Source organism: Nematostella vectensis, chromosome 7 (genome assembly GCF_932526225.1).
Source record: "Nematostella vectensis chromosome 7, jaNemVect1.1, whole genome shotgun sequence".
Lineage (NCBI taxonomy): Eukaryota > Metazoa > Cnidaria > Anthozoa > Actiniaria > Edwardsiidae > Nematostella > Nematostella vectensis.
Window position 1 is genome coordinate 14,975,665 of NC_064040.1, and position 12,402 is coordinate 14,988,066.

The following is a 12,402-nucleotide window of genomic DNA, read 5'->3' on the forward strand; positions in this document are numbered from 1 at the left end:
ACATTATGAATCATTTATTGCTTTGGGTTACCTGTGGTGAGCCCACGGTAGTTTAAACACGAGCTCAAAATGGCCGACAAATCCCCCTCTACTCGTGCTAAAAAAAGAAAGGTTAGTAAGAAATCTAAAAAAAGCTGGCGTAAATTCACCGACATTAAAGATGTGGAAGAGCATTTTGAAGAGGCACGTAGGGATGAAAGGACAGGGTAAGTTCTAGTGTAAGATTTATTTGTAAATGAACTCGCCATTGCGACATCGGTTGTTTGTAAATATGATCTACCACGCGGATGTCGAATGCTTGTGAGTTTATCAAATCTGTAATTTGAATGTCTTTAGCGGTCCTGCCTCGGAAAAGCCGGATGCCAGTCTGTTTTTTGTTGACACAAAGTCAAAAGAGCCCGAAACAGGTAAGTTACATCGAACGTTATGAACCTAATAAAAAAAATTGGGGAATAAGCTCAAATGAACATTCACCTATTTAACATATAAGGTTGCGCTCGAGAATCTATGTGTCGTGACCCGGGTTGGTTCATGGGTAGCGTATAAACGGCCAAATTCTTGTTTCTGAAAGCTATGTGAATTTTCATAAGAATATAAACAACAATTATACAGCTTTGTTACCTAGATTTGTATGTACTTTACTCTGCTAATTTGCTTATTTACTCAATACCCATGAAGGCTAGTGGGTTACGATACACATATTCTCAGAGTGCAACCATATTTCAAATAGGTGTATTGTTTCACAAGGTTGAAATAGTAGGGTATACGCCTTGGTTAAAACAGGGTAAGTTCTCTGACGTTTGAAGAATTAGCCCTTAGTTGTAGCCAAAAAAGCTGACTAAGAGGTGATGCTACAAAAGTCAGCAAAACTACACTGTTTCTCTGACTAAGGCCTTGTTATGCCCTTATTCAGAGAAACAGTGTAGTCTTTATGGATTCAGGCCCTTTTTTTTTGAAAAATTCTGAAGTAAACAGAAAAATACTCTGTTTTCACAAAGGCGTATAATTACAGTACCAGTATAGAGTGTCATAACCTCCAATCCCGTCAAGTGTCAAGTCCTTATTAAAAACGTGACACACGACAATTGACACTCACTTTTTATAAGGCAATCGAGAAAAAAGCCATTTGCACTTGCAGAATTTGTGTGGCCAGCAAATTTAGCTAGTGTCTATGTTTTAAAATGATGACTTAACCCATTGACTCCTGGCTATTTTTGAGTTGAATTTACAAAAAAACAGACTGAAAATAGATACCTCCCCCTCTTTTCTGAGTTTTATACAGCCCGTCAAAGTCAAACACAGCTGCACCTAGTCAGCGGTATCCAAGCTTTCCAACAATGCTTTGCGGTCCCCACTTTTAATCCCTCGTCGATGTGCTGAAGCCAGCACAAGTTGATGGTTGCTTGTATTTTTCATCAAAAATACAGCTATGAGCATATTAGGAGAGTGTCTCAGGACATCATGAAGTCTTTTGGGGCATAATTGAGTGCTTTGCTTATGGATATTTGCAAGCAAAGGTGGATTTATGATGATTTTTTCTTGTTTGGCTTTGCCCGGATGAGAAAATAATTTTCTAATGAATCACCACAGCTCTCCTAAATGGTGTCTTTTCTGAAACCAAATTGATTCCAAAATTGTTTACACTGCTATTCTGGGTCTGTATGACCTGGAATTGATTCGTTTGGCTTCGGGGTGAAAAGACTTATAAAAAACCATCTGACTTTGGGGAGAGGAGTGTTGACTGGCCCTCCCCTCGTGAATTTTTCCCTGGATCTCCCAGAATGCTTTTCAATCCGTAAAGGCATCTTCGTGGTTTTACAAGCATTCAAGGAGTGAACATCGTGTTTTGAGGCCATGGAAATGAACCTGGAGGATCAGAATAAAGGGATCTATTTGTGTCTTGAGCTGTGTTTGCTGATCTCTCTCCCTTGTGTTGTATTTTGAGCGTTTTATTGAGAGGGGTGATTCTGCTTTTCTTTCCTTGTTCGATTTGAAATTTGTCAAAGAACCTGTGCTATTATTTGGCTTAAGAGTAGTTGCCAATACCTTGGTTGGATGCATATCTTCAAGACCATTTATCCCTTAGACTGATGCCTGAGTATCTTCATCTTGTTGTGTTTAGTTTGCATTTATGAATTTTTTGGGTTGTGGGTGCTTCCCAAACCGGTACAGGCCGGTTGAGGGGTCAATGTGTTAAATATGAGAAATCTAATGAAAACCGATTAATCTTTTTTGTAGACACAGCAACTGTTGTTGGAAATATAATTTGAACATCGCTTGAAATATCTTGAGCTGTTTGTGGATGATCAGAAGGCATACATAAAGGGAAAAGTTTACTAAACAAACACAACATTGATCTCTGATAAAGCAATGAAGACATTGTATACTATATGAAACAGGCATGGTGTGAGGACATGTTTTTCCTCTTAGATTTTCAAAACTTTGATTCGCTTTTCAATAATTAGAAACATAATACTTTTCAAACTGGGCTTGATTCAAACACTTGAATTACTCCTTGAGACTATACTGTACGTGGATTATAAGGTTTAACAAGGCAAAGCCTGTGTCTAAAAATACTTCCCTTTCCTTCGAGTGGGACCGCCCCCGATGTGCAACATATACATCTATTATTGTAAACAAACAAATTGACTTTGCTTGGAACACTTCTGGCTATAAGGCACTCACACACTCTTTCTTCTATGTAGATTTAATTTTGTGTCTTTTATGCGTAAAAAGGATGCAAATTATCCGCGGCAACTATAAACTATGGCGGTTTTGCTCCCTATATCTGAGCTTTAGTTTTCCACCAAATATTATCAAATTTAGTATATTCCTTCGTATCATCATATTTTAGGTTTACCGAAAACCACCGTTTTTCCATCGAGCCACACATTTTTGTTGTTTCACCAGCTAAGTCACACACTACATGTAGACTCTGTCACCTTTGTTTCTTCAAAGTCATTTGCTTTACTTCTTCAACATTATTCTATCATTCTCAGTGCTTCTTCTTTGGATGTTAAGCCAAAAGATAGAACTGTTGTCGGTCAAGTGTTGTCCTTATTACAAGTTCTCCGCTTCATACAACTTTGTGTTGTAAATAAACCCCTAGAAATAAAAACAACTTCAATCCGAATCTAGTTTTTAATTTAAGTTTTATTCAGAATCCTCACTCTACGCCTATAGTTAGTTCACGAAATGTTTGTTCACAAAATATGAAGCTTGCGAAATGGTAAAAATAAGTTTACTGCAATAACTACGAAGTCCATATAAGCTTGACCACAGACTATATCAACCGACAATCGATCACTTGTAAATGCATATTAAGTCTGAATATTTCGCGAGTCGGTACTCTCAATTTACTCTTGAGTAGAATATGCATCGTTGTTCGACACTCGCGAGTAGAGGTTATGATACTCAATACCCGTACTGTATTCTGTTCAATGATATCATTTACTGTAAACTTTTCATAACAAAAAAGTCACATTTTCAAATGAAAACTGATTTATGGGATGGGGTGCTTGGGTGTTGGATTCCTGGTTATGTGGTTTCTTATGCTTAGCCTTGATCACAGGGTCTGTCTTAAATTGATTGATCTTCCAACAGAGCCACATTAAAGAGCCATGATTGCCCACACCTTTGTCATTGCTTTTATTCAACATAAAAATTGTATTGTGCAATCGAATTTCCAAATAAGGACATTAAAGCTATTCTAAAGTTAAAGTTATTCTTAAATTATTACGTAAATCAATTAAAATTATTGCAATTCCTTCCCCAAATCAGCCAATTAAAATTGATTCTTTTTTATTAGGACAACAAAATGATGGCTTACAGAGACTCTTCAAGTTACTTAATTAGTTCTGAATCTGTTATTTGCAGATGGAACACAAAACAAACGGTCTAGAAAAAGAAAACTTCTAAAATGTGACCAACTTCTTCTACCTGATACAAGACTCAAGCCAATAGGTAGCAAGAAGAGAAAAGTTAAACAGAGCTCAAAGAAAAAGACGTTATTGGTGAATGATTCCTCATCAGATGAAGATGAGCCACCACCAAAGCCCCTTGTTAAAGAAAAGAGTAAAAAACCAAGAGCAAAAAACAAAGAGGTGTTTGATCTCTGGGGAAAAGAAGGTAACCAAAACAGACACTCTCCAATGACAAGCCAATACACGACAACAAATCTTCTAAACATAAACTGACATGAAGACTGCTTCATGTAGTTAAACATGACGTTAATGTCCTACTAAAAAGTAACTGTAATCAATGTACTTATAAGCTCTTGTCAATGTACTCTAGATACTCCAAAAGATGTGAATGAACACTACTTAAAAGTCACAGGAAAGATGAAAGTCAAGGTACAGTTAAACAAGCAAAGGATTTACTTTTGTCTGTAAAGTTATATATTGTTGTGCCTGTAAGGGAATATGAATAATGTATTCTTTTGTTTGATAAATTGTTGCATGGGAATGAGTTCTTGTTTTACGATACTGCAGTAGCAAGTATGCAGCTGAACAATATACCATTAGCATCGATATTAGCTGTCTAAAAGTTGATTCATTTTATAGATGCCTAAAAGTGCTAGAAGGAAGGTGACAGAGCTGACAGCAGTTGAAGTCTGTCATCCTGGAGCTTCATATAATCCGACCTTTGAAGACCATCAGGTAACAACAAGATAACAGACTTATGACAAGGGGGAGGGGTGCGTGAAACAAAATGAAGCATCAGAACGAATACGTTAAGTCAACTTCCTTGTAATTGTTCTGCCTTGTCCACTTTGCAGGAGCTTCTATTAAATGCTAATGAGATTGAAGTGAAGAAACAAAAGGAGAATGAGAAGCTGGAGAGACAAGTCAGGTTTTTGACCAAAGACGAGGCCGCTGCTTTGGTACGCTTGGGCTTGATTATATTCACTAGGCTTTCAATCTTAGACCCTCTATGTTCAGTATGTATTATTGTGATGTCTTTTGTCTAAAGAGCCAACATTTGTTTTTTAGCCAACTTGGGAAGAAGAGATGGGAGAAGGGTTATTTGATGATAAAAGTGATGATGACAAAGTTGATGATGATGATGATGATGATGAAGATAATGAAGAGGAAGTGATGAATGGACCCATTTTGCGCAGTAAACAAAAGACATCTCAGCAGAAAAGAAAAGAACTTGAAGAAAAACAAAAGGTGATTTTCTGCATAACTTTTGTATTTGTGTAAATGATACAGTAATATTGGTTACTTAAAGAACGCCGATCAACCACTCCTTTGTTATTGTTTATAGTTTAAAATACAATGGTTTATTCTCAAGTAAACTTCAAAATAATAATTTGGGAACAAAGTCTAATACAGTACGTTATTGATGATGTTCGATTATAGAGCCCAATTGATTATATCTTGGTTACTCTCTTGAATTAGCCAATGGAAATGGATGCTTTGAGTCACTCGGCATTGAGGGGGAGCATAAAATGGCGGTGATATTGGTTTTGTTTAAGTATACAGTATGTTACTGCTGGTTACCCTATTTTGACTGACGTAAAAAAAATCCCACAAATACTGCCTACTACATATTAAGCAATTTAATTTCTTTTTTGGCTAATCATTTGTACTAATTCCGTAATCGCATATCTGTTTGCATAGCAAAAGGAGCTTGAGGCAGAAAAAGAACAGAAATTAAAGGAAAACGATATATTCAGGTAAGGATTTATATACAACTATTTCAATGAACATTGTCAGTGTAATTGGCAAATGGCAGTTCTTAGAACAATCACTGCTTAATTACGATGATTTGTAAGAATAAAAGATGATAAGTAAACTAATTGCATACGTTACTCACATTCTCATATATTCAGTTAAATATGTTGAGTCTTGTTGATTTTGTATTGTGCACTTCAGCCTTTATCTTTAAATAGGTGTACAGTACATATATGGTCTAAAGCGGTCTGATTTAAGAGCATACAAAAACATGTTTTGATTAACATGTAACTTACTGCTTGTTGTTTTAAGGATTAAAACAATCAAAAAAGAAATTGCATCTGCTGAAAATAAAATGGCAAAGAGGAGACGAAAAAAGGAAGAGGAAAAAAAGACTTCACTTCAGAAAACAAGGAAACTAGGGCGGCATACGTATCCTATCCGATTATTTAGTTAAACTGTCTGTATTTTTGTATATTTGTGCTGCCATCCCAAATCTGCTATTGATATCGTGGTTGTTTGTTCCTATTGTACTAAACTTTTTGTTTAAGCTTCTTGACTTCTTACAATAAGATATGTCAATCCAAATGTCGAGATTCAGCTAAGTGATGAAATATCTGGCAACCTACGTAAATTGAAGGTAAAATTTACCTGGATTGGTGGATGTGTTCACCTTGAGACAAGATAGTGTTCGATAGTTCTTATTTGCTTGGGATGATATGTATATCTAATAAACTGGCAAGGTCCATCTTGTATACTGTAATTCTTATTAGTAAATACATTTCATTCAGCGAATAATTGTTAATTATATTTCTTTACATGGGATAAGGGATTTAATTATAAAAGGCACAAAGCCGTCCAATTTTGGCAAGTTCTATTGTATATATTTTCGTATTGTGTACAAATCCTGTTAATAGAGAGAAACAACTAAAATACTGTACAGCGTTTGATGATTTCCACACTAGCAATCTTTGAATCTTAGTTTATTATGGATTACCACAATTGTATTATACAAATATTTTTTCATTTATTTTACAGCAAGAAGGAAATCTTATGACAGATCGTTTTAGAAGTCTTCAGAAGAGAAACATTATTGAGCCACGAGTCCCTGTTCTGTAAGTAGGCTTATTGTAAAATATTTTTAGGCTATTTATGTTGACTTGATTGTAATATCCTGATATGATTTTGTTCTTACAGACCTCATCGAAAATATGCCTTGAAGGAGTACGAGAAGAGGTCCCACAGAAAGCCGTGCATCAATGAGATCTGGGGTGAGAGAAGAAAAACAAACTTGATAATGTTTGATGAAGATAGTAAGCTTATTAGCAGCCTGTTATTTGCTTTTTTTCAAACATTGGTAATCCTGTGGCGTGCAAAGTGACCACGTACATAGGGTTGGCTTGTACTGTACATATGCTGAGGTTTGTGCCTTTGGCCCTAGTGCAGCTACACTTTCCAAATCAGGATAACACCGAAAGAGAGCTGATTACAGTATAGATGTATCCGTTCTGGAATTTGGCATTGACATGTTATTCTTTTTTTTGTTTTAGAAGAAAATGCTAAAAAGAAGAATACAAGATGAAAACTTCTGAATGATTAAACAGTCCAAGTCAAGCTTTTTATGAGCCTTTTTATCATGCTGATTTGACAGCACCATTCAGTCGTATGCGACGTACCTACGACATGTCTTAGTCCTTGATTACATAATACAACTTTTGTAGTCGTGCATCGTAGCGGAGTTATACTGGTTTACGCTCTACGCCTCAAAAGAGCTGTCTAGAGGAAGTCGCATACGACTAAATCGTGCTGTCTAAATCAGCTTTTATGCTGTGTACAGCGTGGTATGGATGTGAGGGGTCTTTCAAATGCCAGGTGCTTCAAGTGTTAGAAAGAATTCTTATACCTACCTTCATAAGTTAAAGAGCCATTATTGTCCGTCTCACCTTTGTCATTGTTTCATTCGACAACGGAAGTAAAATTATGTAAAAATTTTTGAAACGACCATCTCAAAACAAAGTTGTATACTTCATTTACCAAATTCAACTTTTTGAACTGACAACTAGGCAACTAGTTATTATATATTAAAAATTGAAGCAACTGTTATTTTTCTAGTAATAAGTTCTCATCCCTTTTCACTATTTAAGATTTTTCAACGTTATCATAATAACGTTTACATGTTTTAAAAGGATGTTGTATATTTTAAATATACATAAAAGTTTCTGTGGCTTTCGATGGTGGTAATTTGTAATTCGATGGCTTATTGGTTTTATGGGTTTTTCGTTGATAGATAATTCTTCAATCATTATATTTTTTTAAACCGAATGAACATGTACCCATCAGGGTAGAGTATGAACTTCCTTTTTAAAAATGTGCTTTTACTATACATCCATTTTACAAAATATACCCTCTTCGAAAATAAATGTAATAGGGTTGTAGTGTTGTAAGGCTCATCCTTGGGGAACTCAGGGCAACGGTCCCACTTCCGGTCTCCGTGTCGCCCTGGGTCCCCGAGGATAAACAAAGATTAAACTGAAACTAAACTGAAGGCTAGACCCGAATCCCTTATGTGAGGTGAATATACTTAAACCGCGTGCAAACAGCAATAGCATTGCGGCGCTAGGACTGTTATTACACTTTGTTGTGAGGGGTACTGTGAACGAGCTCGCCAACATTTACTTTAGACTCGAAAGAAATCCCAAGCTTGCCCAAGCGCGCCTAGGCCAAGCAGCCTTTTTTGCTGTAACTCGGTCAATGCCCACGTTTCAGATAACGTACTTGGAACACATAACCTATATTTCTATAATAGCTGTGACTACAGTCAAAGAATCTAAAGGGATTTGAAGTTGGATATTTTATTTCAAAACTGTCGCTCGTTATCTTTCACATGTGCAGCAAAGAAGCTCTGCGTAGAGAAGGGTACAAAACTGCAAGTTTGCTGAACCAGACAGAAATTTACACTGAAATGAATCTGTCTCTCTAACAGTCAAAGAATCTAAAGTGATTTGAAGTTGGATATTTTATTTTAAAACTGTCGCTCGTTATCTTTCCTTCACATGTGCAGCAAAGAAGCTCTGCGTAGAGAAGGGTACAAAACTGCAAGTTTGCTGAACCAGACAGAAATTTACACTGAAATGAATCTGTCTCGCTAGTGTTATGCATGCGCGAGATTGAGATTCCCACAAAAACAACCGCCCGACTTATCATAGGCCAACAAACGTACAAAAAGAGTTACACGACGGCTCCGCTAAGTGTTCATAAAGTCATAATTCAGTTGGCTTTTAACTTGTTTCCCAGCCGGTGAAATTAACCGGCAGCGCACAACCCTGAAAGCGATCCAACTATAATTACTATATGTAACCGCCGCCTGGTAAACGAGTCACTTGACACCAAACGGCGAGTTTCCCCCCTACCCAATTGCTGGAGGAGCGAAAACAAGGCAAACACGACCAGCCCAGGTAGGAATACCTGGTCTATTTAACACTAACAAGACAACGTTACTTTGAAGTAAACTATCCTAAAGCCCGTGGTCAGAACCCTACCCATAAGCCACCGCGCTGCTTCGATCAAACCGACATACACCTCGCGCCTCGCGGTAGGGAATGTGACTCGCGAAGCAGCAGTCTGTACGTACGAGAAAACGGCCAATGAATTGTCTTGCTCATTGATTTGCTGAAATAATCTACAGGTAAAAAGACTCCCAACTAGAGTTTCTAACATATTACTGTAGTAAAGCATAGATTGTTGTCCGGAATTCTATGTATAAGTATGCATCTGTTGGGGTTTTGTTTGTTCTGATGAAACTTTTTCCTGCTTTTACTTCATCTGTCTGTCTAGCTCGGAGCCTGTAGTTCTATTTTTTGTGTTGCCTTAGACTGACCAAGTATGAAATGACAATCATATTTGACCGACATTCATGTATTTTCAAGTTAAACGAAGTTATATTGCTGTGATTGCGTTCATAAGAGCCGGTGCGATAGGGGGAGCGCCAACTCGAGAGCAACTCGGGAGCAACTGGAGCTGCTGATTCTGTCTCTTTAACGATTCTAGCTGAATCTGTTCAATTCTTGCGTGGATGGACGGTGCTGCGGGGCTGATTATGGAAGGCCAACTGTCAGGACGTGATCGCAGAGAAAATCCGCTGGACTGCTTGGCTTTTTTAACTCGTGAAGTACCCTTGGACGCCAGAAGTGCTTGGATGCGAACGAGGATGAACGTAAACGAGAAAACGATAGCAGAGGCTGATATAGTGTGCACGCCGTGAAGAGATGACTAACTACAACCCCAACAGTGGCGAAACATGACCCTGCAGCTAGTAATGTGAGTGGTCTGGTATAAAATTAACTATTTTGAAACTACCATCAAAACATACAACAAGGTCTGGTTAAACTTGCGTTTGCAGAATCAGAGAAATCGTTGTCTATAACATTGAAAAAAATTATTTTCCTCTCCTTATTTTCTTCGGAAAAATTCCGCCAGATACTCAGGTTAGATATTCAAATGTCTTGCCCAGGCCGTTCATTGCGTGTGTTAATTTCTCATTGGTATCGTTTTTCGAAGCGAAGATCTACTAGTAATATCAAAGGTGCTGGATGTCATAGAAGCTTTAATACTGCGGACATCATAAGTAGTAGCTATCAAATGTTTAGACAGACCAGGCGCCGTATATTCGAGAAATTTGTCTGTGAGAGCACAAATAATGCTTGGGATTGTTTGCGGCACTTCCGCGAGTTGTTGATTGAGTGAGCTTATCAAATAATGGCATTTGTGTTCAAGCAGCTGTTAGTCTATTTAGACGAAAAAGCCTGTAGTAAATTGATGATGTGAATATCCTGTAGTAATGTGTGGATCTGCAGTCATATACATAAATCGTAAATCTCCTGAGCTGTGAACTATCTTTGCTTTTTAAGTCATTTAGCATGGAGTTACCTTTGCAGGGATTTGTCGTTACTAAAATTATTTCCCTTGCATATAACACCAGCGTAGTTTTGCTTTGCATAAATGCTGTTTATAATTTGATTTATAATTTTAATTTAGATGTTAACAGTGCGGGACATTACCATTTTTGATTATATTTGATAAACAATCTGATTAACCAATCAAAGATGAGTATTACTATGCCCAGTCTCATGTGGACACGCCTCAACTCAGAGTAGGAAAACAAAATGGCGGTTTTGTCGAATGGGGAAAATTATACTGAACGCTGCTTTTTAACTATCTGCTAGCAGTGATTTCTTCTTTTCTGTTTAAGCAGGGATTTCACTGACTCAGTTTGTCAGATACAGTATATCTTATTTGTGTTGTTTCTCATTGGCAAGAGACCTCATTTGCAGGGTTATTTTTTATAGACTTCACTGAATCGTACTGTGATAAACGCGGAAGTGTAAGCAACTGCTAACAATGTATAACATTGATCACCAATTATTTAGTTGTACGCCTCTTTGAGTCAAACAAATGCACAGAATATCTCTGGATCTATCTTGCTTTCACAATCGGAATGAAGACACTCCAAGAAAAATTTTAGCTGGGATATTGAAACTAAAATGAATCTTATACAGAATGGCAGCGAGTCTCATTAAAAAAAATTAAGCTAAATCCTATACAGAATGGCCGTGAGTCGCTGTTTATTGTATGCCATTAAACGACACTACATGGAAGTTCTATGTTTCAATTTTTATATTGAATTCTGGAATAGATGGATTTGCTATGATCTACAAGCCTCACGGATGGCAGTAAATTATACATTGCTGCATTAGCTTGCTATTACTCGTTGTCATGATAGAACATATGAAAACTCTAGATAAACAAAAACTACATTTTTAATTATGCTTGTAAAGTTATTTGACAAAAAGTTCTTATTACAAATGCTCACATTATGCCTTTTTATAAATGGATTCTAGAGGGGGCACTTGTTTGAGGGGCTATGTAATGTGCTTATTTAATGAGGGGTGTACAGTATGTATACCTCAGTGTTAAAAATCATCCCCAAAGGACACCATTGTATTCAGCTTTGTTTTAATCACGATTCTTTCTACCAAACAGAGGAAGTTTTGTAACACAAATTGTGCACAATACACAGGTTCTAACACCGAGGTAGAGCCATTGAGGGGTATTTCATGGTGTGTGCAGACAAATTGAGTGTAAACTAGTGTGAGGAACAGGCATGGTAAGGGCAACGGGGTGATGACTAAGGGTATGTCACATGGTTGACACAGGTTGTGAAGACATGGTGAACTTCTACCAGGTTTGCTCACTAGGCCTTGGAGATTATTGGAGCCTGGGGGTGGGGGGGGGTTGGAGCGGGGGGTTATGAGTTTCTATTCTTGGTGGGGTTTGAGTATAAAATGGAGATGTGGGTATATTCTTAGGGGTGGCACGGTTCCATTCTTTTGGGGGCATAGAATGTTTGTATCTGTCAAAACCCACAGTCATGTTTACAGCTAGAGTACCCACCCTCCCCCCTCATGTTGTTGTTCTGGTCACAGGGCAAGAAATTTTGGCAAAGAATGAGAAGCCAACCCCCAGAGACAAGGGGAGGGTAAAATGCTTTTCGGCTACGGATTTTCATACCTATTCTTGGGCGTTTTTTTCCCTGTTGAAGTATAGACGTTTGGCCTTGACTCGCACTTTCGTTCTCACAATTAACCTCTGCTCTCCTCAACTTTCACCATACCTTGTGGGCACTCATTTCGGCTTGTGTTGCAAATTGTTCTAGTATGCCATGATC

The 12,402-nt window shown here is 37.6% G+C and overlaps 1 protein-coding gene across 1 annotated transcript; it reads left to right on the forward strand.

Annotated features, from left to right (window-relative positions):
- The first annotated feature begins 18 nt into the window (after positions 1 to 18).
- Positions 19 to 11,251, forward strand: LOC5511901 (ribosome biogenesis protein NOP53). Its single transcript, XM_001632226.3, has 14 exons — positions 19 to 206; positions 337 to 407; positions 3,877 to 4,128; positions 4,294 to 4,352; positions 4,563 to 4,658; positions 4,778 to 4,882; positions 4,992 to 5,171; positions 5,625 to 5,680; positions 5,991 to 6,110; positions 6,252 to 6,318; positions 6,717 to 6,793; positions 6,876 to 6,949; positions 7,229 to 9,363; positions 9,726 to 11,251. The coding sequence occupies exons 1-13, from the start codon at positions 70 to 72 to the stop codon at positions 7,258 to 7,260; spliced, it is 1,326 nt and encodes a 441-aa protein (XP_001632276.1). The 5' UTR covers positions 19 to 69; the 3' UTR covers positions 7,261 to 9,363; positions 9,726 to 11,251.
- Positions 11,252 to 12,402: the final 1,151 nt, after the last annotated feature.

Bases quoted from the DNA above. Each gene is read 5' to 3' on its own strand.
- LOC5511901 (XM_001632226.3), top strand. From the start codon at position 70: ATGGCCGACAAATCCCCCTCTACTCGTGCTAAAAAAAGAAAGGTTAGT. The intron at 207-336 runs GTAAGTTCTAGT...GAATGTCTTTAG, and splicing joins CGTAGGGATGAAAGGACAGG to CGGTCCTGCCTCGGAAAAGC. The intron at 4,883-4,991 runs GTACGCTTGGGC...TTTGTTTTTTAG, and splicing joins AAGACGAGGCCGCTGCTTTG to CCAACTTGGGAAGAAGAGAT.